Source organism: Galeopterus variegatus, unplaced genomic scaffold (assembly GCF_000696425.1).
Source record: "Galeopterus variegatus unplaced genomic scaffold, G_variegatus-3.0.2 Scaffold2794, whole genome shotgun sequence".
NCBI lineage: Eukaryota > Metazoa > Chordata > Mammalia > Dermoptera > Cynocephalidae > Galeopterus > Galeopterus variegatus.
Window position 1 is genome coordinate 135,521 of NW_007728905.1, and position 15,243 is coordinate 150,763.

Genomic DNA, 15,243 nt, shown 5'->3' on the forward strand with positions numbered 1-15,243 from the left:
ACAACACCGAGGGTGTCGATCCCGTTGCCGGTCCCCGGTACAGGAGCGACACCGAGGGTTGCGATCCTGTTACCGGTCAGTAAAAAAAAGACAAAAAGGAAAAAAAAAAAAAAAAAAAAAAGAAGAAGCCAGACACAAAAGGCCACATTATGTGATTCTATTTGTATGAGTCTCCAGAACAGGTATATCCACAGAGACAGAAAGTAGATTAGTGGCTGCCAAGGGCTGGGGGAGGGGTCTGGAGAGTGACTACTAATGGGGATGGGGTTTCCTTTTGGGAGGATGGAAATGTTCTGAAACTAGAGGTGGTGGTGCACAACACTGTGAATGTACTAAATGCCACTGAATTGTACACTTTAAAGTGGTTCATTTTATGCTATGTGAATCTCCCCCCAACAACAAAAAAAGGAAGGCGAGAGAAAACATGGAGATACATATGCACGCACACATATGGTATCAGAAGAACACGAACTTCTAGGATTTGGACACTCACGAATTTTGGTGGCGGCATGTTCAGATTCAGACTGCTCAAGGTAACATCATGGCCACTCTGGGCACAGGCCACCAGTCTCAGTGCAACATAGAAACCCTGCAAATCCAGAAAAGGGGAGGCATCAACACCACAAGGCCAGTAATGGCATGGGGAGGGCTGTCCCCAAGAGCAGGCTTTGGGGAAAAAGAGATTTCACTTCAATAGTGAAGACTGTCTGTGCAAAAGCCACTTAGAGTGCTGGGCTGAACTGGACTTGCCCTGGGGACGTTGTTTAAATTAATATGCTAAAGCCAACCTGCCATATTGCATTTGGAATACTGTAAAATTTCACATAAATGTATGTTTCAATAATAACGAACTCCCAACATTTAGGAAATGCTGGACTGTTTAAAGTAGCAGAGTTAACATGTTCAAGACAACAAATAACGGATCAAACATGTGCTGAATTTTTTAAAAGCAGTTTAAAATAGTGGTTTGGGAATTAGCATTCACAATTCACTGTGACCCCCCCTTGATCTCACTGAACCAAGCATCCCCACTTGCGCCCCCCCATCATGCCCCACTTCCCGTTGTGACCTGACGTGGACCTTCCACAGAGGGACAATGAACCTGAACTAGGCCATCAGTGCCCTGACTCTTCCCCACCCACCTCCTGACCCAGAACTGGCCACACCACAGGCTCAGAGGACTCTGGAGGCATCACCTAATTTTTTAAAAAATTGATCAACTGGCCTAAGAACATGGCCTGTGTAAAGCTATAAACACGGTACTGGTTTAAAGTTTTCTTCAGAAAGAGAAGCACTAGATCAGCCTTCCTCAGGCTGATGTCCACAGAAGCCCATGGAGAGCACAGAGCATCATACAGGGGTGCTGAGAAACAGGACGCAAGAAATTAGGGGAGCTGCGTCAGGCAAAGTTAACAGGTTTTTCTTCCACAAGAATTCCCAGACCATTAACATGAAGACGTGCATCACCAACCTCAACGAAGGGGGAATACAGCTGGTGGCGCCTGACGGACCAGATCACGAGCTCTGGCACTTTAGGGACAACGAACCTTCCTGTACCATTTGGGGAAAAGCTGAACTCACTTGATTTATATCTATGACCACTTAAAATCACTTGTAAGTACTACAAAATTCAATTTCTAGAACATTCTTAAAACAACATAATTATCATGATGAAGATAACAGGGTTAGGGTGTGACGATTAAAGAGAGTTTCAAGAGTTCTGTATCCGGATCACAGTGGTGGTTACATAAACCTATGCAAGGGATAAAATTTCATAGAGCTGTACACACTCCCCACACCCCCCAAAATGGGTGCATGTAAAACTGGTCAACTCTGATTAAGGCCTGTAGTTTAGTACTGCACTAATGTCCCTTTCTTGGTCTTGATTCCTGTGCTGTGGTTACGTGCGGTGCTATCAGTGGGGTAAACCTGGCCAAAGAGATACAGGAACCCTCCAAACTAATTTTGCAACTTCCACAAGAGTCTAAAAGTTCTGAAACAATTTAATCATGCATAAGGTCACGAAATATTAGAAGGTACACTAACCATGAAAGATGGCTCCGAGTGTTTAAAAGACCTGTATTTCAAAATGAAAACCGCCCATTTTAAGTTTGAGAGCTGAACTTTTGTCTAATAATGCTTGACAGCAGAGAAATGTGGAAGTGAGTGCAGAGGTCCCCCAGCCTGAGGGGGCTCTGCCCTGGCTCCCTCCCCTTGCTCTGTATAGGTATGTATATACCTGTTTGTCCAAGAACCCTTTACCTTCTGGGTCAGCCAAGTCCCATATCTGCAGAAACACAAAAATGTTCATTAGTATCATTGCTAATCATTGCCTGTGAATTCACAAAACTAGTAACCACCACCACCACCACCAGTGTCTGCTGTGGGTTTTGCAGACCAACAGTCTCACAAAGCAAAAGTGACCCTTCCCAGGCTGCAGATGAAGAGGCCAACTTGGAGTAGGTGAATGATCTGCCCATGGGCACATGGCCAGTGGGTGGCAGGGCCTAGAGAACCCCCAGGTCCACTCAGCTCAAAAGCCAGTGGTGTTTGTTACACTCTTACCCCCCAACATAAATCCACAGGCTATCAAGACCCCAAAAGCATTCAGGTGTCTTGTCTGCTACCCAATGAGCAGTGGTGGCTGCCACCCGAGCATGTGGATCCACCAGTTACAGTCTGAGAGGCACATGGTGATCGGGCCACCCCCAGGAGGCATGCCCTGCAGGGGTTCTGCACAGGTCAGCCTTCTCCTGCTGGGGGGAGCTGCAAGGATGGCCACAGAAGAGAAATCGCTACTCATCCTCACTCACCTTTCCAAGGATAACATCGGAGAGCCCAGACTTCTTCAGAAAAAGAGCGGCTTCACTCGCCCCAACTCTCCCTGTGTATGCGGGATCGACCTGAAACGGGAGGGAAGAGTCGACAGCCCTTTCAGCCACAGAGCAGCAGGCAGAGCAGCATCCCTCGCGCCCACTACTGGTCAACAACTTGGCCAGCAGAAAAGGACAAAAGGCCACTTCAGCTGGGCTTCAATTCAGTATTACACTTTCCAGTTCGACTGCTATCTAGTTCCGCCTAAAAAGACATCACTGATGCCTGTACCAAACAGCCACCAAAAAAGAGGGGGAGGCTTGCTGCTTAGCTCAGTGGGTTAGAGCATGGCGCTGATAACAGCAAAGTCCAGGGTTCTGTCCCTCTACTGGCCACCCACCAAAAAAATTAAATGAAATAAATAAAATAAAAAGACATCAGTTAAACTTACCTGCTTGTAATAAGATTCATATAATGGATTTCCAGTAGGAATCTGTAAACAAAACCATAGATATTGGTCAAAAGTGGACACACCCCTTTAGGGGGGAAAAAAAGTGTCCTTCCTCAATTTTGTCATTACCAAAATATAAAAGTCACAATGTCTGCGCTTCAAACATCCTCCAGATACGGAACTCGGTTTATTTTCACACACAGATATCACACTTACTCAATTTAGAAAATGTCAACACCAACATTCTTTAATACATCCTAATTATTATAACACCAAGGTCAAGATTTCAGATCCCCTTACCAGCCAGCTGCCAAAAAAAATAAATAAACCCTAATTCCAGTGCAAGCCATGTGGTCACTCAGGAAGCAGCAGCAGCCTAGAGTTGATTTCCATTCACTGAGCAATGGGATTTCGTCTCATTCATGGGTTCAGAGGGAAAAGACCCCTGGTTCTTTGAGATCGTTTTCTGGCTCCGGGATCAGAAGAAGCGTTTCTGCACACCATCATGAATCACCAGGCACGCAATCTTCTGACTTGTTTCCCTGCCCTAGGTTTCGTCCTCCCCTAGCTCCCTGAGTGGCCTCAGAAATGCATGCAGACTAGCCCCTCTGGGAAAGAGCCGGCCAGTGATCACTCCCACAATGGCAGGCAGGAAGGTCAAAGTCCTCAGCTCGGCACTGAAGACAGTCCATATTCTGGCCCCTCAGATCCCTGAGACATTGTCACTCGGAGAATGGGTCATGCCTGGGTACAGCCTGGCCAGCAGCCAAGTCCACTTCACACCGTGTCCCCCAGTGGGGAGGAAGGGGCATCCGGACAGAGTGTGCCAGCCAGTGAAGAATTAAGCAGCCACTAAGATGTTGGCTACGAAAGCTCACACACGTTGATGTTCTACTGAGTGAAAGAAAAGCAAGACACAAACCTGCCGTTGATTTACTAAGGGCTGACAAGTGAAGAGTGCAAAATGGTATTTAATTGTACAGAAGAACAGGCATGTGAGCAGCTAAAGAGAAAAGAGCCAGTGGGGGGGGCGGGGGGGGCCTACTGTCTGAGAGATGGGATCACGGTGTTTATTTAAATATTCCTTCAATGCTCTCATATGACTTGGTTTTTTAAAACCAGGGAGAGGTAGGATCCTCTCAGTCATGATTGCTGACTTTGAACCAATATGCACTCTAGTGGATTGAATTATGTCCCCCCCAAAACTCACTGAGGCTTGAATTGTCTGCCAAGTTTTATGTATTAGAAACTTAGCCCCACTGTGACTGTTAAAATGGTGGGAAATCCTATCATGGTAATTGAAAGGTGGAGCCTTGAAGAGGTGATTGGATTGTAGCACCATGCCTAGTGAGTGGATTAAAAATGGTGGTGAGGGGCATGGTTCATAGGGCTTTAAAAGGAGAGGAGAGTCTGTCTCTCTCTTTCTCACTCTCTCTGCTTCCACCATCTTGCAATGTGAGATCCCTGGGTCACTGTCACCACCACCAGATGGACTTTGGACTTCCCAGCCTCAGAAACTGTAAGCAATAAATTTCATTTTCTTATAAATTACCCAGTTCCATGTATTTTGTTACAAGCAACATATACGGACTAATACATGCACCCAACACTTTCAAACTGCTGTGCTATAAATGGTCATTTCAGGTTAAAAATAATGCCCCGATTACGGTCAGCTTCTCTGGGGGACGCCAACACCTGCAAACAATAAAACAAAAAAAATAAAAATAAAGAACTGAAAGTACAGAGAAAAATAGCAAGATAGAAGGGAAACAGCATGAAGATCTGAAAGGGGAGAGAGGAAAGTCAAAACAGAAAGAAAAAGGGGAAAGACTGAAAAGGCAGAAAAAACTAGACGGATGCAAGAAAGCAAGAAAAGCCAGAGACTAAGTGGCAGTCACTTAAGAAAAGACACAGGCATCAAGGAAGACAATCAGAAGGAGCACAAATGAGGCCTCCAAGCTCTTGTGATATCAGTGGGGAAAAAAGTCACAGTATTTGGGGCATACAGGGTTATCAACATTTGTCTCAAACTTCCCAAATTCTTATGAGCGACAAGATCCACAATCAAGAGAAACAAGCCCTGACTAGCCCAGGAAAGCCACTGAAGCAAACGACCCAAACCTCTGCCCTCTGACCATCTGTGCTAAGGGCTCGTCCATAGAAACAGCTCTGATGTTCGAGGGCTGAGCATTGATCCTAAACGACCTACAGCTGATGGAAAACTATGGCGTATGGCTCAGATATTCCTCTTTAGCTATGGGAACCAATTTCAGTAACCTGAGACGTCCACAGCAACTGGAGGTTTAAATTTGGGGTGGGGGAGGGGCAGCTGGCCGGTATGGTGATCCGAACCCTTGACCTTGGTGTCATAACGCTGCATTCTAACTGACTGAGCTAATCGGCCAGCCCCAAGGTTTTGATTTATCACACGTATGTCAGGTACTGCAAAAGCAGAAGGGGAAGAAGGAAGGGAAAACACCTGACTCTAATTGCAACTTCCTCATCACCCCACTGCTTCTTCCTGGGGACAGTGGAGTCACACCTGCAAGCTGCGCTAATATGTCATTGCAAAAGAGCTGAAGACACAAGCTTATAATGCCATGAATCCTTCAACCATGGGTGGTCTGTGTCGATGGCCTCTGCACAAGGACCTTGGTCACAACCAGCACGCCGGCACTGGTGCCAGCTCCCCAAAATCCCCACTGCTCCTGGGAAAGACTCCTCTGTATGTTGAGAGTGGCCACTGGAGTGCCCACCTGTGTTTGACCTCAAAGTGAGTGCAGGCCAAGCCCAAGGTGGAGGCAGAAAGGGAACGGGCCAGGGGACGTGGCCTTCAGTGTAAGAGGCTGCAGGTGGCACTGTGACGGCTTCAGGAATGGAAGGAAGCACGACAGAGCCGACCCGGGTGGTGCTCTCCTTCACCAGCCCGCCGCACTGAGAAGGTGCCATCGTCGCTCTTCAGTGTCTGATACTGATAAGGTTCAAGGTCTTCCAGCTGCTCCTCGTGTCTTAAACCACTAAGAGAGACAACAGGTGAAATTCCTGTGGCCTCTGCCTTTACCCTCCAGCCCAGAAACAACTCACAAATGGGATGGCAGGGAGGAGGGCACACTGAACAATTTCACACCCTCCTCTTGTGAAGGCTTTCCAACTACCCTCTTCGTGGGAGTGCGAGCGATTTTAACTTGAGAGAAAACCAGCTTGAGGTGAAGAAGGCGGCAGTTCCACTGTGGAGGGAAATGACTCTACTCCCACTGGGATTGAGTCCACCCGGCTCTGATCCCCACATCTGGCCAAGGACAGGATGCCTCCTAAATGTGTATACATGGCTGTTCCTGCCAAATTCCCACCCTGTTAGGACAGTGCGCACTCTCAGCAAAACAAAGCAGTGATCGCCAGTCTCATTTGTTTCAAAATGACATTTTAGGCTGGCTGGTTAGCTTGAGTGGTTAGAGCATGGTGTTATAACACCAGCATCAAGGGTTTAGGTGCCCAGATGGGCCAGCCACCAAAAAACAAACAAAATGTGACATTTAAAAAGCAAATTCATTTTTTAAAAAAAACTTTTAGGGGGCCGGCCTGTGGCTCACTCAGGAGAGTGCGGTGCTGATAACGCCAAGGCCACGGGTTCGGATCCCATATAGGGATGGCCGGTTTGCTCACTGGCTGAGCGTGGTGCTGACAACACCAAGTCAAGGGTTAAGATCCCCTTACCGGTCATCTTGTAAAAAAAAAAAAACTTTTAGGGGGCCGGCCTGTGGCTCACTCAGGAGAGTGCGGTGCTGATAACGCCAAGGCCACGGGTTCGGATCCCATATAGGGATGGCCGGTTTGCTCACTGGCTGAGCGTGGTGCTGACAACACCAAGTCAAGGGTTAAGATCCCCTTACCGGTCATCTTGTAAAAAAAAAAAAACTTTTAGGGGGCCGGCCTGTGGCTCACTCAGGAGAGTGCGGTGCTGATAACGCCAAGGCCACGGGTTCGGATCCCATATAGGGATGGCCGGTTTGCTCACTGGCTGAGCGTGGTGCTGACAACACCAAGTCAAGGGTTAAGATCCCCTTACCGGTCATCTTGTAAAAAAAAAAAAACTTTTAGGGGGCCGGCCTGTGGCTCACTCAGGAGAGTGCGGTGCTGATAACGCCAAGGCCACGGGTTCGGATCCCATATAGGGATGGCCGGTTTGCTCACTGGCTGAGCGTGGTGCTGACAACACCAAGTCAAGGGTTAAGATCCCCTTACCGGTCATCTTGTAAAAAAAAAAAAACTTTTAGAAAAGTATCTATAATCCCCAGTCCTAATAGTGAATCCCGTTTACTGAACACCCTCTGTTTTCTATATAGTACATCATTTACTCCTCTCAACAATGCTATGGGGCAGGAATTACTGCCAGCCCCAACTTCTACGTGGGGAAATTGAGGCTGCCCTGCCCAGGGTCACACAGACAATGAGTGATGGAGCCAGAGAAGTATCCAGGCTGGGTGTCCCTGGGGTCAGACTGTAACCTACAGCATACCCTGCAATGACAGCCCAGGTGTGACAGAGTTGGGCGCTGGTACAAAGGCCAGCCTTGTGTATGTGTTCCCCTGGGAAAATGCACGCATGTGATGACATGATGGTGCATTTTATTAAACAGAAGTCAAAGTGCAAGACTCAACTTGGGTGTATAAATCAACTTGAAAACCAGTGTGGCCTGTCATTTCCCCAGGAAAGCTGAGACCCCCACAATGACTATGTTTTTCAACACTGCTGCCAAGTTTTGCAGGAAGTTAGGCACATAACACCAAAAGACATTCTGGTCTGAGCTCCTGCTTGGAAAAACAGATGCTGATGCAAAAACACGGCCTAGGAAAGTGTGCACTTGATAATCACTGCATTTCTGCCTTCCCCTGAAAGCCCCCCAGGGCCTGCACAACCCTCACCTGGGCCCTGGGCCCAGCCCTCCCTGCAGGCCAACCCACATTCTGCGTGGCTCAGTCATGCGGCAAGCACTTGGCAGGACTGGGACTTGACTTGGTAGTGCTCTGAAGGCATCAGGAGACACCAGGGCATACCTAATAACCTCCCTGGAATGGACATCTCTCTGATCACCTGATCAGAGGTTCCTAAACCAGAGCTAAAGTAAGCATTACCGAGAGAAGGAGAAGACCTCGGAAGTGAGAAAGTGCTTTTATAATCATATGGAAAAAGACAGACATCCAATTAAAACAATAAGAGAAAGCCAATTCAGAAAGAAAAGATGCAAAAAACTTAGGGGGAAAATGTCCCACCTCACTAGTAATTTAAGTGCAGTCATGCACCATATAACGATGTTTTGGTTGATGACAGGCAACATATACAATGGTGGTCCCATAGATTATAATGGCTATACCTTATAGCCTAGGTGTGTGGTGGGCTCTGCCATCTAGGTTTGTGTAAGTGCACTCTGTGACATTCACACGACCATGCGATCGCCTAACGGCACATATCTCAGAACGTACCATTAGCAACACACGACTGTATCGCAAAATAAAATGAGTTGCCAGTTTTCGCTATCAGTATGGCAAAGTCAAAGACAGCTGCTGTTCAGGATTGGCAAAAGTGGAGACGCATGTTTTGGGCCCAGCCAGTGGGAACATTAACTGACCTCGCCTTTCTGGAGGGCAATTTGGGCTAAAACATGCACCTTTTATGCATGCGCATGCGCACGCAGTTGAGCAAGATTCCTATCAAACTCCAGTGGGATTTCTTGTAAGTATTGGTAGGATTATTACAAAACTTGTATAGAAAGGCAGAGGAACTAAAATAGCTAAAATAATTTTGAAACAGAAAGAATGAAGTGGGAGGAAATCAGTCTACCGGATATCACGACCTACTACATAGCTACTTAAGTTAGTTAAGACAGAGTAGCATTGGCAGAGGGACAGACACACAGAGCAATGGAACAGAACAGAACTCAGAGACCCACATAAACATGACCAAGTGGTTTTCTGACAAGAGTGCAAAAGCACATCAGGGGAAGGACAGCCTTTTCCACAAATGGTCTAAAGTAACTGCACATCCACAAGAAGAAAATGTGCCTTGAAGTAAGTCTCATAACTTATACAAAAGTTAACTCAATACAGATTGTGGACTTAAACATAAAACATAAAAATATAAAACTTTTAGGAAAAAACATAAGAAGAAATCTTCAGAATCTAGGACTAGGCAAAGAGTTGCTAGACTTGACATCAAAAGCCCAATTCATAAAAAGAAAGATTTACAAGAAAATTGAGCCTCATCAAAATTTAAAATGTTTGCTCCATGAAAGACGCAGATAAAGGGATGAAAAGACACGCTACAGACTGGAAGTATTTGCAAAGCACACATCTGACAAAGGATTAATATCTAAACTGTATAAGGAACTCTCAAAACTCAACTTCCAAAAAAAAAGCAAACAACTCGATTAGAACACAGGCAAAAGACTTGAAGGGACATTTTACCGAAGAGCACTTACGAATGACAAGCGCATGCAAAGATGGTCAACATCATGAGCCATTAGGGAAACACAGATTAAAACCATCTTGAGATGCTATCAGAGTGGCTGAAATAACAGAGTGACAACACCAAATGCTGGCGAGGATGCAGAGAAACTGGACCACTCATGCATGGCTTGTGCAAATGTGAAAAGGCATAGCCATTAGGGAAACACAGATTAAAACCATCTTGAGATGCTATCAGAGTGGCTGAAATAACAAGAGTGACAACACCAAATGCTGGCGAGGATGCAGAGAAACTGGACCACTCATGCATGGCTTGTGCAAATGTGAAAAGGCATGGATACTCTAGAAAACAGCTTGGCGGTTTCTTAAAAAACATCAAACAAGCAACTATCAAATGACCCAAGCATATGTCCTGGACATTCACCCCAGAGAAACGAAGACATGTTCATATAACATCCTGTGTAAAATACTTAATAGCAGTTTCATCTGTCAGCACCCCAAACTGGAAACATCCCAAATGTCCTTCAACAAGTGAACTGGTTCAACAAACTGGATGAACCTGCAGAGAATCACACTGAAAAAGGCTAGTCCCAAGAGGTTACATACTGTATGGTTCCATTATATAAAATTGTTAAAATGATAAAATTATAGAAGTAAAGAGATTGGTGGTTGCCGGGGTAGAGGAAGGGATGGTGCAGGAGGGAAGCAGGTGTGGCTATAAAAGGAGGGATCTGTCCAATATGTGACTGTATCAGTGTCAAGATCCTGTTTGTAACATTGTTCTATAGTTAAGCAAAATGTGTCCCCAGGAGGAAACTGGGTAAATGATACACTAGATCTCTCCACATTACTTTTTACAATTGTGTGTGAATCTATAATAATATCAAAAAAACAAGTTGGTGTGGGTGTGTGTGTGTGTGTGTGTGTGTTTAACAGATAGGAAACCAAAGAATCAAATGCAAGGTGACACTTTTGCACAATCAGGGAAATGTGAATATGGACTGGATATGGGACAATACTAAAGAGATTATTAGTTGTGTAAGGTGTGATAATGGCATTGTGGTTATGTAAAGAAAAATGGTCTTAACTGTTAGAGGTGCATGTTGAAATACAATTTCTATGATTTTTTAAAAATACTAGGAAACAGGGCCGGACCCGTGGCTCACTTGAGAGAGTGCAGCGCTGGTAGTACAGAGGCCATGGGTTCAGATCCTATGTAGGGATGGCCGGTGTGCTCACGGGCTGAGCGTGGTGCTGACCACACCATGCCGAGGGTTATGATCCCCTTACTGGTCAAAAAAAAGAAAATACTATTAAACAAAAATGTGCCTGTGGGTGGGGGGATGGGTCAAGGGATGGTGAACAGGTGCAAGGCTGATATCTATTACAGATGGGCAGTGGGTGCCTGAAACTTATTCAACTTTCCCCTCCACTTTTGGTGTGTCTACATTTTTACATAATTAAAGACCACCATTTGATGTGTTTCTACTTTGGCAAGGATCCTAATGGTACAAGTTGCTTAAGGTTTAAGTGCTGTAAATAAAGAGAGTTTGGTCACTGACAGGATCATGCTTTTATATAATAAAGGCAAGCATTTCTTTAAATACACACACAAGTATGCCCTCCCACTACTACGAGAGCTTCTCCTGGGTGTCTACCCTGAAGAGCTGGTCAGATATGCAGGAGGAGGGGAGGGCAGAGGGTTCTTTCAGTTTTCCCTTCTTGAAAGCACCACTGCAGAAGACAGCGAAGGACTGAAAACAGCCGAGGACTGGTTAGGCCAACACTTAATTGCTTTCTCTCCATGGGACGGAAGAAATACCACCCAGCAGTAAAAACAGTATGGGCAGAACGCTTATCAAGGGGTTCAATAGTCCTGTATTTGCTAAGTGAGAAAGCAAGGTGTACACCAGCACGCACAGTGTGACCCAGCTGCTCAGTGCATGGCGTTCCATCTCCCTGACACCTGAACCTGGCAGGACAGACATCACACCAATGGGGACTTCTACAGTGAACTCATTGGCCTCCTGGTGGCTCTCTGTGTTCTCTAGTGTTCCGTGTCAGCATGAGTTGCTTTTGTAAAGTGGACAGAAAAGGGAGAGAGAAAAGTACAAGGAGACAAGGGGTCCTATGAAAGGTTCATGGGTTCTCCCTGGGGACCCAAATGACCGCTGTGGTGAGGAACCAGTCAAAGTAAAAGGGAGAGAGAAAAGTACAAGGAGACAAGGGGTCCTATGAAAGGTTCATGGGTTCTCCCCGGGGACCCAAATGACCGCTGTGGTGAGGAACCAGTCAAACATGGACAGGGCAAGAGAGGGGTCCTCTGTCCCACCCACTCAGAACTCAGGGCCTGCAGTGGGCACATAGCACAGGGGTAAGGCCTCCGGTTCCCACCCTTGAGGGGAACCAAGGAGCAAGAGAACCACGCTTCAGAGTTTAGACACACAACCAAGAGCCAAGGTGAAGGAGATGAACGAGGGAGCAGCTTGGAACACTAAATACTCCCAGGAGACCACTGCTCTCAACCTTCATCCACAGGAAATCAAAGTGAGGGAGAAACCACGGTCACTTGTAGCAGCCTCCCCACCCCGATGCACTGCCCTGTGGAAGATGCGGGACTAAGCTAAGCCACAAAAGTCTCCGGGAAAGACCACCCTGCTCTGTCCATACCTCTCAGCCTTACCCTCCTCAGTCCCGGGCAGAGGTCAACAGCACCAGCAGACAGAGAGATGTGGATTTGAGTCCTACCATACCACTGGAACACTGTGCGACTTTGGGGAGGGGTGGGCAACCTCTCTGTGCCTCAGTTTCTGCATCTGGAAGATGAGCATGAGCATTCCCACCAATGCACACTTGTCAATCCCTGGCTGTTGTGATTCCTGTTATCCCCTTCATCACTCTCCTTCCGCCTGCTCTAGGGGAAAACTTACATCCTATCCCCACAAATGCCCCATCCATCTGGGTCCACATCAAGCCACCGACCCCCACCCTTCACAGAAAATTTCCCAAAAGAGTGACCTGCCCTTGGATTTGCCAGCTCTCCCTCTTGGACTGGAATTCACTCATTCATTCGCTCACTTGATGAGCACACGTTGAACTCACACTAAGAGGAGGAACTGGGGATACAAAAGAGTGTGGGACGGCGCTCTGGGCTTCAGGGAAGGAAGACGGTGACAATGAGAGCCCAGGATTACGGCACAGGGGTCTATGTGACATACAGGCAGGAGGCACAGTCAAGGGGCCTCCGGAGCCTGGGTCAGGGTGGGCCGGTTGGGCTCTGGGGCAAAGGGCAGGCCAGGCTGTGGGTAATTCAGCCCAGTTCTAGCCAGACACATCAGATGACAAATCCTGTGCACAATGTGCTGAGAAGCCGGGATGGCATACCCAAGGCAATTCAGAGCCTCAGGAGGAGGCCTGGCACGAAAGTAAGCTGAGCAGATGTGTACATGAGGCAGTGAACAGCGTACGTATCAGCTGCATGTAGTGGGAGACGGAGGGGTGGCCAAAATAAGCAATGGGGAGAGACTGCTGCGGTCCTCCGGCAGGATGAGGCCAGGGAATGTGGCGACTCACTGTGCAGAAAGACACAGCGAGGTTCTCCCTCAGACATGTTTCTTTGGGATGTCCCTAGGGAGCATCATTCCAGCAGTATCCACTGAGTGCCTGTCTCGTCCCAGGCATGGCCCTTCATGCAGGTGCAGCGGTGAACAAGAGGACCCTCCCCGCCCCCAGCCTCATGGACAGTGTCATCAGACACAACAAAACACACAAGGGGCTGCCATGTAATGTAAGGAAAAGACAAGGCGGAGGGTGACTCCACAGCCTGCAGAAGACGTAGGTGGCGCCACCTCCACAACTGAGCCTGTCAAAGGAGGCTTAGGAGCTGCTGCCCCAAAGCAGTGGGGGGAGACGGGACTGTAATAGAGAAGGAAGAAGGTGCCACTGAAGGGAAAACCCCAAGGGAGCCCAAGAGAGTTGGTAGGCAGTGTGTAGGGAGGGGTGCAGGGGTCGGGGTCAAGTGCAGCCACACACAGGGCAGGTGGGATGGAACTGGAAAGAGTCAGGCAGTCAGGAGCCCAGGCAGCAGGAAAGCAGATTCCAGCAGCTCTCCTGAAAATACTGCTTAAGATCAAAAGTGACCCCAGCCTCCGGGCAGCCCCCCTCGGCTGGCCTCCTCAGGGCATTGCTCCTCCTGGGCATCTCAGGGAACAGCCCCATCCCATTTTGTCTGTTTCCTTCCTCTGTAGGATACGAGAGGCCCTGGAGAGACTCACAGAAGAGGAGTCCACCTGACAAGGATCGGTGGCCATGTGCATCCTACACAGCAGGGCCACCTACTGCCTTCCTGAGGCGCTCACTTCCCAGAGCACTCCCAACTTCCTGTAAGTGCACCCTGAGCCTTCCCCAAAGTCCCTTCCTACATCAGCCACTCCTGAGTTCCAATGTCCCTGTCACCTTGTGACACCTGGCCTGACTCCACTCCTGTCCAGCCACCATCCCCTAACCAAACTCACTGCACAGGACTCAGATCTGGATGTGTCTGGCCTCCTGCTGGAGTGTTCCTGGACACAGTAGAGGCTCCCTGCTGAGGACTCCCAGACTCCCGCCAACCAGATGCCCCTGTGCCTCCTTCCTCCTTGTCACTGCTGGTGGCATTGTCAGCCTCCCAGTGCCCACTGTTTTTTGTTTTGTTTTTTTTTTTGCTGGGGACCTCTAGCCATCAGGCACAAGCTAGGCTCCCAGATTCCCCAGCAAACAAAAAGATGGTCCCTGCCACCACGGAGCATCACAGTCTGGTGAGGGAAGCAATACCACTCAGCTAGCACACATACCAACACAGAAATGTGAGTGCACTGGCAGGGGCAGCAGGGATGAGGACTGGAGCTCTGTCCTGATTGGGGGGCAGCCTTCCACCCCAGGGCTCTCCGACCCCACCCTCAAGCTGCAAGCACCTCTGCCCACACCCCGGCCCGGCCTTCTCACTGGTACCCCAGCCTTCACCTGCCTTCCTCTCCATGTCATTTGGCATGTGATCACTTCCTGCTCAAAAGGCCGGGAGGCCCTTCTTGGCCAGGCCTGGCTCCTGGCCACTGCTCCAAAAGGCGCGGAGAGGGCCAGCCCCCAAGGAGTGAGGACCCTGGAGCAGGCACTAGAGCCCATAGCCCTGGGCCTTGGTGCCCCAGGTGCACCCATGATGTGGGGCCTGAGGGGTGCAGCCCCACCCTCTGACCCTGCTGAACATATCCAGCACCGACTCTATGCCTACCTGTGTTTGTTTTCCAAGACACAATTCAAATTGCCGCTCAGATTCTGAAATGTACTGTGACTGTCAGTGTAAGACCCATGTCCAGACCCTGCTGCATTTTTAGGCCAACTTGGTAAAAATGCTGCTCTTGGCACCCCATCCTCCCGCGCCTTCCACAGTTGAACCGCACATGAGCTCTGGGAGAAGGAAAAAGAGGCCTTCCAGGTTTCCAAAGGAGGGTCAAGTCCAAGCCCCCAGCCCAGTTCTCGGAG

General features: G+C 48.3%; 1 protein-coding gene across 1 annotated transcript in view; it reads right to left on the bottom strand.

Moving 5' to 3' along the window:
* EPS15L1 (epidermal growth factor receptor pathway substrate 15-like 1) overlaps positions 1–6,033 on the bottom strand; it is an 81,075-nt gene extending 75,042 nt beyond the window's left edge. Inside the window, exons 1-5 of the mRNA XM_008583016.1 lie at positions 6,022–6,033; positions 3,266–3,307; positions 2,814–2,903; positions 2,240–2,287; positions 494–589 (exon numbers count right to left, since the gene is read on the bottom strand). Of these exons, the coding sequence (XP_008581238.1) occupies positions 494–511 (18 nt within the window). The 5' untranslated portion in view covers positions 512–589; positions 2,240–2,287; positions 2,814–2,903; positions 3,266–3,307; positions 6,022–6,033. The remainder of the gene's footprint in view (positions 1–493; positions 590–2,239; positions 2,288–2,813; positions 2,904–3,265; positions 3,308–6,021) is intronic.
* Between the last annotated feature and the right edge of the window lie 9,210 nt (positions 6,034–15,243).